We start from the raw sequence: 16,446 nt of genomic DNA on the forward strand, positions 1-16,446 counted from the left end.
GTGGCTGGGGTGGGAAAATCGCTTGAGCCCGGGAGGCAAAGCTTCCAGTGATCTGAAATTGCGCCACTGCACTCCAGTCTGGTCGACAGTGAGACCCTGTCTCAAAAAAAAAAAAAAAAAAAAAAAAAAGAAGAAGAAAAGAAAGAGAAAGAGAAAGGTGGCCTACGAAAAGAATGGTTGGATGCTTAGTAATGGGGGAAGCTTTATTATTTTTTCAATTATTTTTAAGACAGGAGGAGACAAATTCTGACAAGAATTGAGCTAATAGAAAGAAAGGGGTTAAAAATGCAAGAGGATATTGGATGGAGTTGGGATCCTGAGAAGGCAGGATCCAGTGGTTAAGTAAAAGGATTGCAGGATTGCGTTTAAGCCTGTGGATGGACACCTCTTTGCATTATTAAAGGAAGAAGAAAAAGAGTGAATGGACGATGACGAAGTAGAGAAGTGTCTGAGGCTGCTACTTCTAGGAATAGTAGAATTCAAAGTTATCTGTTATGAGAATCAAATGAGTTAAAACATACAAAGTTTTAGCATGTAAAGTTAATACATAAAGTTTTATTTAGTTTATAATTTAGTGATTCGTAAAATTATTGAGCAAATTTAACTTATCACTGTTATATGATGATCGTGACATACTTAACTAATGTAGAAGACCAGGAATAACCTGTTTTAATTATGTTTCATTCATTTCAAACACAAGGTTATGGATTGGAAACACCCCTGTTCTTCTTTGTTGTTGTTGTTGTTGTTGTTTTTAGAGACGGAGTCTCGCTTTGTCACCCAGGCTGGAGTGCAGTGGGGCGATCTCGGCTCACTACAACCCCCGCCTCCTGGGTTCAAGCGATTCTCCTGCCTCAGCCTCCCGAGTAGCTGGGATTACAGGCGTGCGCCCCCATGCCCGGCTAATTTTTGTATTTTTAGTAGAGACAGGGTTTCACCATGTCAGCCAGGCTGATCTCAAACTCCTCACCTCAAGTAATCCGCCTGCCTCGGCCTCCCAAAGTGCTGGGATTACAGGCGTGAGCCACCGCGCCTGGCCTTCTGTTCTTCTTTGGATTGCTTTTCCTACAGTTTTTGTTTTCCTTAAGTTGGGGTCTCATTCTATCGCCCGCTGGACTTTGATAACAGTAGGAATGTACATCTCAGACAAAATGCAGATGCCTAAAGTACATCTGAAAGATGATGTGAATAATTCCTGTAGTCTATGCAAATAAAGAAATAATTGCCCTTATTAAAGATTTCCTATAAGGTGAGTCCTTTATTTCAGTAGCTCTTAACTTAGAAAGTTAGGAGCCTAGCTTGGTCCAGAGGCGCCCAGGAGAGAGGGGCGGGAGGAAGGCTCTGCAGCCCGAGGGGGCGTGTGTAGGGGCGGGGCTGCGGGCGGAGGAGCGCGGACGCTCCGGGTATCGCGAGAGTTGGGCGGGCCGAGCAATCGCAGCAGTCTATTCCCTCACTCTCCCTGGAGGAGCCGCTGGCCCTGGACTCTCCAAATTCTGAGCTCTCATCATGGCGGCGGCGGCCGCGGCGGCCGTCGGGGGCCAGCAGCCGTCACAGCCCGAGCTGCCCGCGCCGGGGCTGGCCCTAGACAAGGCGGCCACCGCCGCGCACCTCAAGGCGGCCCTCAGCCGGCCGGACAACCGCGCAGGTGCTGAGGAGCTGCAGGCGCTGCTGGAGCGGGTGCTGAGCGCCGAGCGGCCGCTGGCCGCGGCTGCTGGCGGCGAGGACGCGGCGGCGGCCGGAGGCGGGGGCGGTCCGGGGGCGGCCGAGGAGGAGGCCCTGGAGTGGTGTAAGTGCCTTCTGGCGGGCGGCGGCGGCTACGACGAGTTCTGCGCGGCGGTGCGGGCCTACGATCCCGCGGCGCTCTGCGGCCTGGTCTGGACAGCCAACTTCGTGGCCTACCGCTGCCGGACGTGCGGCATCTCGCCCTGCATGTCGCTGTGCGCCGAGTGCTTCCACCAGGGCGACCACACCGGACACGACTTCAACATGTTCCGCAGCCAGGCCGGGGGCGCCTGCGACTGCGGGGACAGCAACGTGATGCGGGAGAGCGGGTGAGTGGAGCCCTCCCCGCGGGCGAGGCGACCCTGGGCCGGGGACGTCGCGGGAGGGCCTGGAGCGGAGCACTGGGAGCCCACTCTGAGCTGTCAAGGGGAGGGTGCGGGGGAGGGTGCAGCCACGGGGGGATGGAGGTGACTGAGCTGTCAGCGGTGGAAAGGGGGTGGGGAGGAGAAAGAGGGGAGAGGAGAGCGGAGAGCATGTTTAGGAAACCGGGCTGTGAATTTTGGGGAAGCCAGGGTGGGTAAATGATAGCGAGAAAAGAGCCAGTGTATGGGGTAGGAGGGGAGTGAGGGGAAATGATTTTTGGAGAAGCTCGTGTCGAGCTGTCAAGTGTGTACTTGTTGGGAAAGGCTGTAAAGCCTGGTTCTTGGGAAGAGACTTAGGTTGTGATTTGGATTGGCTGGGAGGGGATGTTATTGGGGACCGTAATGGCTCGCGGGATGATGAGAGCTGGGGAGGTGGTCTTGTACGTGCAGGGAAGGACGCTTGAGGAAAAGGTCTTCTGAACTGCCAGTGTGTCTGTCACTGTGAGAGAAGGAGCTCTTGAGGGTTGAGGGAGGAGGGAAGGGGAGGGGCCTGCATGAAAAGTGACTGTTGAGCTGTCAGTGGAGTATTTGGTATGCTGGAATGACATTTAGAATTGGGCTACTGAGCAGTCAGTTACAGAATACCCTCCATACCAGGAGAACAAACAAAATACTGAGCGAACCAGGAATCAAGTGTTAGGTCTTCTCCAGTTAAGGGCACTTTGTTCACTCACTGATACGTGAACCTCTGTCTAAAAGGAGACAACAAATGCCCTTTTGACAGAAGCGATGCATCAGATGTTGGGACTTATGAGAAAAGACATTTCAGAGTTTGCAGTGAGTTACAGAGAGTTGGTACATGTAGGGTCGTGGCTTGGAACATGATGTCAATGTCAGGGACAGTCTGAGAAAAAAGGAAAAAGTGAAAGGGGCGATTTTGGATGGGCAGTAGTTGAAAGAATATTAGCAACTACAAGTTGCTATCAGTTATTAAACTTCTTCAATTTTCAGGTCTTAGGATTAATGACAGAGTACAATCTTTTTATAAATGGTCACCTTTTTCTTCGGAGTACTTGTAAGGTTACTGTTACTCCAAAATGTTTGTACCTACTATGCGCAAGCAAGGCTTCTTGGATATTAAAAATGAATGAAACATTGACCAACCCCTTACTCTACTTGCACTGGAGTAGAAAGTAATAAATTCCTTAAACAATAACTTGGTAGCTAGAGGAGGGAGATGAGGTTTCTGTGCAGAGGGAGTAAGAAAAAGTCTTCAGAAAGGAGGTATTTTGAATTTGCTAATAATAATAACAACATAATTGCAGCTAACATTTGAGGTGTGTTTTTTTTTTGTTTTTTTTTGTTTTTTTTTTTTTTTGAGACGGAGTTTCGCTCTTGTTGCCCAAACTAGAGTGCAATGGCGCGACCTCGGCTCACTGAAACCTCCGCCCCCTGGGTTCAAGCGATTCTCCTGCCTCAGCCTCCCAAGTAGCTGGGATTACAGTCATGCACCACCACGCCTGGCTAATTTTGTATTTTTTTAGTAGAGACAGGGTTTCTCCCTGTCGGTCAGGCTAGTCCCGAACTCCCGACCTCAGGTGACCCGCCCGCCTCGGCCTCCCAAGTGCTGGGATTACAGGCGTGAGCCACCGCGCCTGGCCAACATTTGAGTTCTTGAACTGTATTTCTGATACTTTAAAAGTACTTTTTAAAATTTAATATTTGAATAGGTAAAATATATAGCTAAAAAATACACACACACACACACACACACACACACACACGGAAGTTTTTCTCACATCTAGTCTTCTATCTGTCCAGTTCCTTCCCGCTTAGTTTCTCTTGGTGCAGAACAAGCAAAGATGTTTCCTAGTTTTTCAGTCTCTTTTTATGCAAAGGGTTACATACTTTCCACTGTTCTACATCTTGCATTTTTTGGTTATCTTAGATGTATTTTTCCTATTAAAAAATCAGTGTCGTCATTCTATTTTTTTAAAAAAACTGCTGCATAGTGTTCCATGTTTTCAATTTGCCATTCTTTAATTTCTTTTTTTATTTTTATTTTTATTTTTTGTGTGTGTGAATTTGCCATTCTTGATTTAATGTCTCTTCATGGGCATTTGGCTTTCCAGTATAAAATTAAAAACGTGGTGTATCTGTCTTTTCCCCACCTGGTCAAGAGAGCCAGTGGGATAAATTCTCAAAAGTGTGATTTCCAAATTGCCCTCCCTAAGGCTTAGTACTAATTACTCTGTGAGACTGCCTGTTTTCCAACAGCCTCATCAACAGAGTAGTAGTAAAATTTTGGACTTTTATCTATTTAGTTAAAAGTGGCCAAATTCTAGCTGTTTTATGTGATTTAACTTATTTATTCTTTGACTCTGAGATTGTTACTTTTATTACTCTCATTGTACAGAAGAGGAAAGTAGGGCAGAGTTAAAAAACTTGCTCAAGATCACACAGGCAGTAAGCTAGGCATGCTGGCTCCAGGGCTCCGGAGCCAGACTAATCAACCATTTCTCTTTACTGCCCCTACTAAATAGCATTCTTACTGGTTTTTCTTTTCAATTCTATGTTTTATCTTTTTTTTTTCCTTAATATGCTATTCTTATTTGGGCCTTTGTTTCTTTCTTTTTAAACTTTTTTTGTTTGTTTTGTTTTAAAGAGGCACATCAAAACAGGAGTTGGAGCAATCCTTTACTGATATTTAGACATTTTTACTTCTTGGACTGGTTTAGCATTTAGGAAAGCCTCCAGAGAACCTGAAGGCAGGAAATAACACTGATTCTTTCCTGACTTTTGGAATACACTGGTAATTATCAGGTTGTCGTGGATGAGATGCAAGTCTGATCGCTTGTGATGCTTCAGTGTTCTACCAGAAATATGTCAGTGAGTTTCTTTGAAGGTATTCATACAGTTTTAGGGCATCCAGGCTATAGACAGTCAACATCCTAACCTCATGGTATTTGCTTTTACTGGTGTCTCATAGGTAAGTATTATTTTCCCAGTCTGGCAACCCTCTATGAGTTGGTACATTTTATATATATATATATATATTTTTTTTTTTTTTTTTTTTGAGAGAGAGAGTTTTGCTCTTGTTGCCCAGGCTGGAGTGCAGTGGCACGATCTTGGCTCACCGCAACCTCTGCCTCCCGGGTTCAAGTGATTCTCTACCTCAGCCTTCCAAATAGCTGGGATTACAGGGATGCACCACCACACCCGGCTAATTTTTTTTTTTTCTTGTTTTTTTAGTAAAGACAGGGTTTCTCCATGTTGGTCAGGCTGGTCTTGAACTCCTGACCTTAGGTGATCCACCCGCCTCGGCCTCCCAAAGTGCTGGGATTACAGGCATGAGCCACCACACCCGGCCGGATACATAATATTTAAAGATTTATTATTATCTTTGTCTGAAACCAGAGCTATTGCCTGTATGTGTCAGCAGTTGCCATGTCCAGTTTCATAAAGGGCAAGATTGAACAATAAACAGTATTGTGGCCATGTGATTACTCTGAATTTTTCCTAACTGCTGGGATTGGGTAGAGTAATTTTCCTGGGCTATACAGCTAATTTACTGCCTCAAGAGAAATAGGTGATGTTGACCAGCTCTGCAACCTAAAAGACTGCCTCTGGAACCTTTTTAGAACTGGAAATCATCAACAGCTTATAACAGTGTTCTCATGGGCAAAGGTGGACTACACTGGCATGAACAGAATGTTTGAACTTTTCTAAGTTTTTGATATTTTAAAAACCCCTTTAGATTGCCAAAGATTGAATGTGTGTTGATTTTGGGGTTTTTATTCTAACTGCCATAAGTTTGTAAATTTCATGGTTTAGTCACTTTTAGAGGAAGGATTCCTTTTTTTCAGCTGTATTTGTGCTCTTAGTAAGTGAGAATAAATCTTTCTGTGCCATAATCCTTTTCACCAGTGTCTGACTGTTGCCTGTAGGATGTTCTTGATTGGAGATGGAGAAGAATCTTGAATCTATCACAGCTGTATTTATATTTAATTTTCAAATTAGCAATTATAGAACTGTGGGGAGGATTTAGTTATTTTTGACTGAGTAGTATTGATATAATCAATGTGGCAGTATTAGCAGATATACAAACCAAAGGAAGAAAACAATTGAGGATTCATTTGTGGGATGAAATCACAAAGGCTATGGAAATTGTGTGCTAATAACTGTATGTGGCTGGGCGCGGTGGCTCACGCCTGCAATCCCAGCACTTTGGGAGGCCGAGGTGGGCAGATCACGAAGTCAGGAGATTGAGATCATCCTGGCTAACATGGTGAAACCCCGTCTCTACTAAAAATACAAAAAATTAGTCAGGCGTGGTGGTGGGTGCCTGTAGTCCCAGCTACTCGGGAGGCTGAGGCGGGAGAATGGCGTGAACCCGGGAGGCGGAGCTTGGAGTGAGCTTGGAGTGAGCTTGGAGTGAGATCCCGCCACTGCACTCCAGCCTGGGCGACAGAGCGTGACTCTGTCTCAGGAAAAAAAACAAAAAAACTGTATGTATAACTACAGTTTTGCCACTAGTGAGTAAGTGCAGTCATTGTCAGAAATGCTTTATGGGGGCCGGGCGTGGTGGCTCACACCTGTAATCCCAGCACTTTGGGAGACTGAGGCAGGCGGATCACCTTAAGTCAGGAGTTCAAGATCAGCCTGACCACATGGAGAAACCCCATCTCTACTAAAAATACAAAATTATCTGGGCATGATGGCGCATGCCTGTAATCCCAGCTACTCTGGAGGCTGAGACAGGAGAATCGCTTGAACCCAGGAGGCGGAGGTTACAGTGAGCCAAGATCATGCCATCGCACTCCAGCCTGGGCAACAAGAGTGAAACTCCATCTGGAAAAAAAAAAACGCTTTATGGGTGGATGAACTCAAAACAAAATGAAACAAAACAAAATAAGCTGTAATGGAAAGTCTAAAATACGCTCGTTCCTCAGTATATGGTATACATAGGAGACTGGTTCCAGAATACCCACCTCCCACCCACTCTTCAGGGTATACTGAAATGCTGCTTATATGAAAAGTCTGCCCTTCATGTATGTGAGTGTCAGATCCCATGAATTCTGTATTTTTGATCCATGTTTAGTTAAAAAAATCCTTGTATAAGTGGACCCTTGTAGTTCAAACTAGTGTTGTTCAAGGGTCAACTGTAATGTCTGACTAGCTGGTTTTGGGCTCTGATGGGATACTAACTGGAAACTGGGATTTTAAACATTTAGTTCTCAAATTTTGGTGCAGAGAATGAGGAGTTTCATGTTCTGTCCTATATTACAGATATTTTTGTCTCCTTGCTTGTTCTTCCTCACATATTCTAAGCTCCTTAAAAGATAAGGACCACATTTTGCTATTAGCCAGAGGCCAGCACCTACTAAGTCTCTTGTACTTAGGAGGTGTCAGTAATTTTGAATTAAATTGGATAAAAAAGTGGCTGCTATACCCAAAAAGTTGCTGTAAGATTACATTGCTTTAGTTACTCATGAGGTGGCATTGATTATTAAATCCATAGCAGCTTTTTTCAGAGTGCTTTCATTCTTTTTTTAATTTCAGAAGTAATACACATTGATTATAACATAAAAATAAGTGGATAAAGTAAAAAGTAAAGGTGCCTTTCTCCATCCTACCCCTCAGTAAGAAATTTCCTTTTCTTTTAAGCTTACTTATGTGTTTAAAAGAGATTAGTTATAATTTATCCAGCATTTCTAGATTTTTTTTTTTTTTTTAGTGACAGGTTCTCGCAGTGTCTCCCAGGCTGGAGTGCAGTGGTGTGATATCACAGCTCACTGCAGCCTCTACCTCCCAGGCTCAAGTGATCTCCCACCTCACCCTCCCAAGTAGCTGTGACTGTAGGCACACACCACCACACACAGCTAAATTTCTTTTTGTATTTTTTGTAGAGATGGTATTTCACCATGTTGGCCAGGCTGGTCTTGAACTCCTGGCTTCAAGCAGTCTACCTGCCTCAGCCTCCCAAAGAGCTGGGATTATAGGCGTGAGCCACAGTGTGGTGCCTGGCCTGTGTTGTGGGAGGTTTTTAGGTTTTCTGATCTGTGGTAGCCAGAAATTGAACCACGTGAATGTCTGGTTGAATAGTGTTACTCTTCAGTAGCTTGCTTTTTTCACCTTAACATATTTATGGATACTATCTCAAAAGTAGAACTGCTTCATTTTTAAAGTTAAATAGTATTTCATTGTATTTCCATGTTTTTGTAATGTACTATGATTTTTGCGGTCAGTCCCTACTGATAGACATTTAAATTGTTTCCAGACTTGGGCTGTTGTAAACATTGTTGCAGTCAGTATTCTTGTATACACTTCTTCATATGTGTGTGAGCTTATGTATGAGGATACATTCCTAGAAGTTATATCTTGGTTGAAGGAAATTTGCAAATTCAACTTTGATAGAACCCTCCAAAGAAATTAATTTGCATTCCTGCCAACAATGTATGAAACAATTTGTTTCCCCATATTCTGGCAGTATATATGGTGGTATCAGTGTTTCTGATCTTTGCTGCTCTCATAAGTGAAAAGTTATATCCCATTTCATCTGTTATCTCCCTGTCCCACAGCTTTTTCGTCCCAGCCAGGACTATTTTGAAGCAAATATCAGATACCTTATAATTTAATTTAAAAATAGTTGAGTATGCATCTCAGTAAAGAGATGTGAACTCTAAAACATAACTCAAATGTCCATCAGCAGATGAATGGATAAGCAATATGTGGAATATACATACAATGGAATATTTAACCTTAAAAAGTAATAAAATTCTGACACATTAGAATGTTACAATGTAGATAAACCTTGAAGACCTTATGCCAAATGAAATAGGCCCAGCACAAAAGAACAAATGCTTGTATGCTTCTGTCTATATGAAGTGCCCGGAATAGTCAAATTCATACAGACAGAAAGTAGAATAGTGATTATCAGAGGCCAAGGGAAGGGGAGATTGGGGAGTTATTTTTTTAACAGGTACAGAGTTTCAGTTTGGTAAGATGAAAAAGTCCTTGAGATCGATGGTTGTGATGGTTGCAAAACAATGTGAATGTACTTAATGCCACTAAACTGTACACTTAAGATGGTTTTAAATGGTAAATTTTATGTTATTTATATTTTACCACAATTAAAAAATAATGTCAGGCATGGTGGCTCGCACCTGTAGTCCCAGCTACTCCCGAGGCTGAGATGGGAGTATTGCTTGAGGCTGGGAGTAAGAGGCTGCAGTGGATTATGATCACACCTGGGAATAGTCACTGCACTCCAGCCTCAGCAACATGAAGTGACCTCATCTCTTGAAAAGAAAGCAAAAAACAAACAACTCCCCCAAAACCACAATACCAGTACTACACCTAAAATATTCATATTTTGTTTGTTTGTTTGTTTTGATATGGAGTCTCACTCTGTTGCCAGGCTGGAGTGCAGTTGCATGATCTCGGCTCACTGCAACCTCTGCCTCCTGAGTTCAAGCGGTTCTCCTGTCTCAGCCTCCCTAGTAGCAGGGACTACAGGTGCATGCCACCATGCCCAGCTAATTTTTGTATTTGTAGTAGAGGTGGGGTTTCACCATATTGGTCAGGCTGGTCTGGAACTCCTGACCTCAGGCAATCCACTTGCCTTGGCCTCCTTAAGTGCTGAGATTACAGGCGTGAGCCACCGTGCGTGGCCTAATTTTTTAATCGTTATAAAACTCAGTTAAAACTATTTTCAATTATGAAACAATTTGAATTTACAGAAAAGTATAAAAGTAGTATAACAGATACCTTTGTACTTACCATTGAGATGAATAGATATTAACTTTTTGCCATGTTTGCTCTAGAGTTGCTTTTAGTCAAAAAACCAAAGAAAGGTCAACCCACCTCTCCCTTTCTCTTTTCCTCTCCAGACGTTACCATTTTCCTGAAATTCCTGTGTGCACTGTCTCTCTCTCTCTCTCTCTCTCTCTATATATATATATTTTTTTTTTTTGAGATGGAAACTCGCTCTGTCCCCATCAGACTCAGGCTGGAGTGCAATGGTGCGATCTCGGCTCACTGCACAACCTCCGCCTCCTGGGTTCAAGCAATTCTCCTGCCTCAGCCGCCTGAGTAGCTGGGATTACAGGCGGCCGCCACCATGCCTAGCTAATTTTCATATTTTTAGTAGAGATGAGGGTTTCACCATATTGGCCAGGTTGGTCTCGAACTCCTGACCTCAGGTGATCTTCCCGCCTCAGCCTCCCAGAGTGCTGGAATTACAGGCATGGGCTACCACGCCTGGCCCCACCAGGAATTTGAGGTCTTGTTTTTCTGCTTATTGAAACTTGGTGTTAATGAGAACACATGGACACCGGGAAGGGAACAACACACACAGGGGCCTGTTGGGTCGGGGGCAGGGAGAGGGAGAGCATCAGAAAAAATAGCTAATGCATGCTGGGCTTCATACCTAGTTGATGAGTTGATAGGTGCAGCAAACCACCACAGCAACCATTTACCTATGTAACCTGTACATCCTGCACATGCAATTCAGAACTTAAAAAAAAAAAACCAAAAGACACTTGGTGTTATATATATAAATTTATAATATTTTACCAATCTGTTGGATACAAATATCTTTTTAAAATTTATATTTTCTTGACTAGTATAGTTGAACATCTCTTCATATGTTTTGGGGCCATTTGGGCTTCTTTCTTGGTGAACTGCTGGTTCATATTATTTGCTGTTTTGTTTTTCTGTTTTACTGAGTTTTAAGAATGCTGTACATACTCTAGATGCTGATCCTTCGTTGTATAAATACTTAATTTCATCTTCTAGTTTGTGTCTTGTCTTTTTACCTTGAAATATATAATTTTGTTGTAAACGATTTTAAATTAAAAATGTAGTTTTTCTTCTACAGTTTGTATTATTTGTATCTTGTTAAAGAAATCTTCTTCACCCTGGTTTAAAAAAATGCTTATATGTTTTCTACTGAAAGATTTAAGGTTTTTCATTGTACACTTAGGTCTTTTGTCCATCTGGAATTTATTTTTACATGTAGTATGAGATTGAGGTCTGTATTAGTCTGTTTTCGCACTGCTATAAAGAACTGCCTGAACGGGCCCGGAGGCTCACGCCTGTAATCCCAGCACTTTGGGAAGCCGAGGCAGGTGAATCACCTGAGGTCGGGAGTTCGAGACCAGCCTGACCAACATGGAGAAACCCCATCTCTACTAAAAATACAAAATTAGCCGGGTGTGGTGGCGTGTGGCTGTAATCCCAGCTTCTCGGGAGGCTGAGGCAAGAGAATTGCTTGAACCTGGGAGGCAGAGGTTGCGGTGAGCCGCGATCACGCCATTGCACTCCAGCCTGGGCAACAAGAGGAAAACTCCGTCTCAAAAAGAAAAGGAAAAAGAACGGCTGGAGACTGGGTGATTTATAAAGGAAAGAGGTTTAATTGACTCACAGTTCAGCATGGCTGGGGAGGCCTTAGGAAACGTAGAATCATGGTAGAAGGCACCTAGTCACAGAGCAGCGGGGGGGGTGGGGGAGAAGCGAGCAGGGGAAATGCCAGATGCTTATAAAACCATTACATCTCGTGAGAACTCACTCACTATCATGAGAACAACATAGGGCAAACCATCCCCATCATCCAGTTACCTCCACCTCATCCCACCCTTGACGTGTGGGGATTATGGGGATTACAATTCAGGATGAGATTTTGGATGGGGACACAACCAAACCATATCATTAGATCTAATTTTATCTTTTTCAATATGAGGATTCACTTATTGAACATTTTTTTCCTCCATTGATCTATAATGTCACCTCTATCACATACCAAACCTATGTGTGTCCTAAGTTCTCTATTGTATTGATATGTCTCTTGTAACAATACCATACTACTTTATTAGAACATTAAAATGTATTTTGATATGGCAGGATTTCCTTATTATTAGTCTTCAAAAGGGTTTTTGGCTGTTCTTGGTTCCTGTTTTCATTTGAATTTCAGGAGCTTGTCAAGTTCTCTGGAAAACTTCTGTTAAGATGTTGACTGGCATCACATTAAATATGAGGAGGTTGCAGAAAGATACATGTTCAAGTATGCTCATTGTAACACTGAAATAGGGAAAAATGGAAACAATGAGATTAGTGAACTGTAGTTTAATCATTCAATGGAATACTTTATGGCAGAATACATAAATTGCCATCCATCTTAGTCTGTTTGTGCTGCTGTTACATCAGACGGAGTAATTTAGAACAGAAATTTATTTATTCCAGTCTGGAAGCTGGGAAGTCCAAGATTAAGGCATTTGTGTGTGTGTGTGTGTGTGTGTGTGTGTGTGTGTGTGTGTGTGTCTGGTGAGGCCTTCTTGCATACTCACATGGCAGAAGCGGGGAAGAGGGCAAACGGGGCCTAAGGTAGTTCCCTCCAGCACTTGCTTAAGGCAGAGCCCTCATGACTTAATCACATCCCCAAAGGCTTCCGCCTCTTAATACCACCACAGTGGAGATTAAGTTTCAATGTGAATTTTGTAGGGGACACACGTTCAGACTGGTGCTCTGCCTCTGCCCCTCGCCCCCAAAAAGTTTATGTCCTTTTCACATACAAATACATTCATTCCATTCCAGTAGCTCCAGAAGTCTTAACTTGTTCTAGCACCAGCTCAAAAGTCTAAAGTTGAGTCTCATCTAAACATCATTTCAATCAGATACGGTGAGACTCAAAGATACGCTTCATCCTGTGGCAGATTTCTCTCTAGCTGTGAACCTGTGAAGTCAAACAAGTTACCTGCTTTCAAAACACAGTGTCTACACTGTTGGTGGGAATGTAAATTATTAATAGTACAGCCACTGTGGAGAACAGTATGGAGGTTCCTCAGAAAACTAAAAATAGATTACCATGTGATCCAGTAATTCCACTACTGAGTATATATCCAAAAAAAGGGGAATCAATATATGGAAAAGAGACCTGAAGTCCCATGTTTATTGCAGCACCATTCATAGTAGCCAAAATGCCCACCAATGGAAGAATGGATAAAGAAATGGATAAAGAAAATGTGGTATATATGCACAATGGAATATTATTCAGCCACAAAAATAATGAAATCTTGTCATTTGTAGCAACATGGGTGGGACTGGAGGTCATTATGTTAAGTGAAATAAACCAAGGGCAGAAAGACAAATATCACATGTTCTCACTCATGTGTGGGAGTTAAAAAAGTGGATCTCATGAAGATAAAGAGTAGATTGGTGGTTACCAGAGGGAAGGGTAGAAAGGAGGAGGGGGATAAAGATAAGTTAATTAGTGGGTACAAATATATGGTTTGATGGAAGAAATAAGACCTAATGTTAGATAGTATCTATCAGTAGGGTAACTGTAGTTTACAATAATCCATTGTAAATTACAAAATAGCTAGAAGAGAAGAATTTGAATGGCTGTAGCATAAAAAGACAAATATTTAAGGTAGTGGTATTCCAAGTACATTGATTTGATCTTTACAAATTATATGAATGTATTACATTATTACATGTACTCAGAAACTATGTACATCTATTATGCATCAAATAAAACACACACACACACATACTGCAATGGTGAGAGAGGCAAGCACAGATGTGTTCATTATGAAGGGAGGAACAGGCAAGAAGAGAGGAGTGACAGATCTCAAGTAAGTGTAAAACTCAGGCAAACAACATTAAATCTTAAGGCTTGAGAATAATTGTCTTGCTTTCTGGACACACTGTGTTGGGGGTTGGGTCCCCAAGGTGTAAGAATTAAAGAAAGAGGAAAGAAACACGAAAGGTGGCTTGCTGGTCAAGACAGATTTATTTTAGAGAAAACAAACCTGAGAGGAACCTTCTGGCAGAGTTAGGCCCACTGTCTTACAGACTAAGAGTTTTTTAGGATTCAGGGTGGGAGGCTTGGACTGCTTCTGTGTCTCTTTGTTGTGCTTATCTGGGAGGGAGAGTTGTGTGTCTGTTCCCATACTTTTTTCTGCAGCTACAGGCATACCTCCCGAGTCTGCTTTTAGCTTCCCTATCTTAGTGCACCTGAAGGGAAAGGGATGTGCTTATTAAGGCCCACTGTTTTACTGGGGCCCATTGTATGAGCCTGAAGTTTGGCAGTTACTCAAGAGACTTCCCCCCCCACCTCCCTCTGGGCCCGAGCTGTCTTATCTGTGTTTTACTGTCTGCTCTTTCTGGCTGCTTGTAGTTAGCAGAGAAGTTATTTCCTTGAAATGCATGAGGCTAGAAAGGGAGCTGGAACTAAAGTGGTGGTATCTGACCGAGATGTCGGTGCTCCTGCTCTGACACAAGGCTCCTCTGGGTGGCTCCACCCCTGTAGCCTCTCTTGGGTGCAGTCCACACTGTACCTCTCACCGGTTGGAATCAGGTACCCGTGGTTCTCCCAGGCTGGAGTTGCAGGTTGGTGACTATGTGACTATGGTTCTGGGGTTTTGGGGGCAACCCTGCCCCCATACCTCTACTGGGTGTTGCCCTTGTGGAGACTCTCTCTGGTGGACCTGCCCCTTCCCCCCACCGCGGACTCCACTAGGCATTGCCTTCGTGTGGACTCTGCTGCTGACCTGCCCTGTGACAGTTCTCTGCTTGGGCCTCAGGCTCTCTGGTACATCCTTGGAAATTTAGGTGGAGGAAGCCATGCCTCCACAGCCTGCAGAGTTAGCAACATGTGGACACTGGGAAGGCTGCTTACTGCTTGTTCCTTTGGGAGTGGCAGCCTTAGCAGCATCTGGGCCCACTTGGACTACAGGTGGGGTGCAAGGAGCACTGCACTGGAATGCAGGGAGCAGAGACTTGAGGTGGTGCTGTGCAGCAAGCCTTGAGGCTCCACAGGTACCCTGGGCCCCTCCCTTGAAACAGTTCTACCCTCAAGGCCCTAGCATTCTGGACCTGTGGTGGGTATGGCTGTCTCAAAGATCTCAACAGCTTTTGGGGTCATTCTTCCACTGTCTTGATGAAACAGTCACACCTTTGCCACGCCCTTGGATTTTTTTCTCCTAAGCATGCTTTTTTATTCTTTACCTGGCCTGGTTGAGAATTTTCCAAATCTTTACATTCTTTGTCTTTTTTGATTATAAATTTCATCTTCACCTCAATGTCTCTCCTTGGATTTTACTATAAGCAGCCAAGAGAAGCCATGCAGTATCCTGAACACTTTGCTTAGAGATTTTTTTCTGCTAAATATCCTAGTTTATAGCTCTTAAATTTTGCCTTTCACAAGGTGGTAGTGAGAGGTGACAGCGTGCTGGCAGTCCTCAGAGCCCTCGCTTGCTCTCGGCACCTCCCCTGCCTGGGCTCCCACTTTGGTGGCATTTGAGGAGCCCTTTAGCCCCCCCACTGCACTGTGGGAGCCCCTTTCTGGGCTGGCCAAGGCTGGAGCCCACTTCCTCAGCCTGCAGGGAGGTGTGGAGGGAGAGGCACGAGCGGGAACCGGGGCTGCGTGCGGCCCTTGCGGGCCAGCTGGAGTTCCGGGTGGGCGTGGGCTTGGTGGGCCCCGCACTCGGAGCAGCCAGCCAGCCCTGCTGGCCCCGGGCAATGGGGGACTTAGCACCCGGGCCAGTGGCTGCGGAGGGTGTACTGAGTCCCCCAGCAGTGCCGGCCCACCGGCGCTGTGCTCGATTTCTCGCCGGGCCTTGGCTGCCTTCCCGCGGGGCAGGGCTCGGGACCTGCAGCCCGCCATGCCTAAGCCTCCCACCCACTCCATGGGCTCCTGTGCGGTCTGAGCCTCCCCGACGAGCACCACCCCCTACTCCACGGTGCCCAGTCCCATCGACCACCCAAGGGCTGAGGAATGCGAGCGCACGGCGCAGGACTGGCAGGCAGCTCCACCTGCAGCCCCGGTGCGGGATCCACTAGGTGAAGCCATCTGGGCTCCTGAGTCTGGTGGGGACGTGGAGAGTCTTTATATCTAGCTCAGGGATTGTAAATACACCAATCAGCACTCTGTGTTTAGCTCAAGGTTTGTGAGTGCACCAATCGACACTCTGTATCTAGCTGCTCTGGTGAGGACGTGGAGAACCTTTATGTCTAGCTCAAGGTTTGTAAATACACCAATCAGCACCGTGTGTTTAGCTCAAGGTTTGTGAGTGCACCAATCGACACTCTGTATCTAGCTGCTCTGGTGGGGCCTTGGAGAACCTGTGTGTCGAAACTCTGTATCTAACTAATCTGATGGGGACGTGGAGAACCTTTGTATCTAGCTCAGGGATTGTAAACGCACCAATCAGCGCCCTGACAAAACAGGCCACTGGGCTCTACCAATCAACAGGATGTGGGTGGGGCCAGATAAGAGAATAAAAGCAGGCTGCCCTAGCCAGCATTGGCAACCCACTCGGGTCCCCTTCCACACTGTGGAAGCTTTGTTCTTTCACTCTTT

At 44.6% G+C, this 16,446-nt stretch overlaps 1 protein-coding gene across 3 annotated transcripts in view; it reads left to right on the forward strand.

Moving 5' to 3' along the window:
* The first annotated feature begins 1,418 nt into the window (after nucleotides 1–1,418).
* UBR3 (ubiquitin protein ligase E3 component n-recognin 3) overlaps nucleotides 1,419–16,446 on the forward strand; it is a 268,208-nt gene continuing 253,180 nt past the window's right edge. For 2 of the 3 annotated variants that reach the window (XM_034954464.3, XM_034954467.3), the window contains exon 1: nucleotides 1,419–2,051. In XM_034954464.3, coding sequence (XP_034810355.2) covers nucleotides 1,507–2,051 — 545 coding nt within the window. In that variant the 5' untranslated portion in view covers nucleotides 1,419–1,506. The remainder of the gene's footprint in view (nucleotides 2,052–16,446) is intronic. The other variant, XM_034954465.3, reaches the window with a different exon arrangement.

Source organism: Pan paniscus, chromosome 13 (assembly GCF_029289425.2).
Source record: "Pan paniscus chromosome 13, NHGRI_mPanPan1-v2.0_pri, whole genome shotgun sequence".
Classification (NCBI taxonomy): domain Eukaryota; kingdom Metazoa; phylum Chordata; class Mammalia; order Primates; family Hominidae; genus Pan; species Pan paniscus.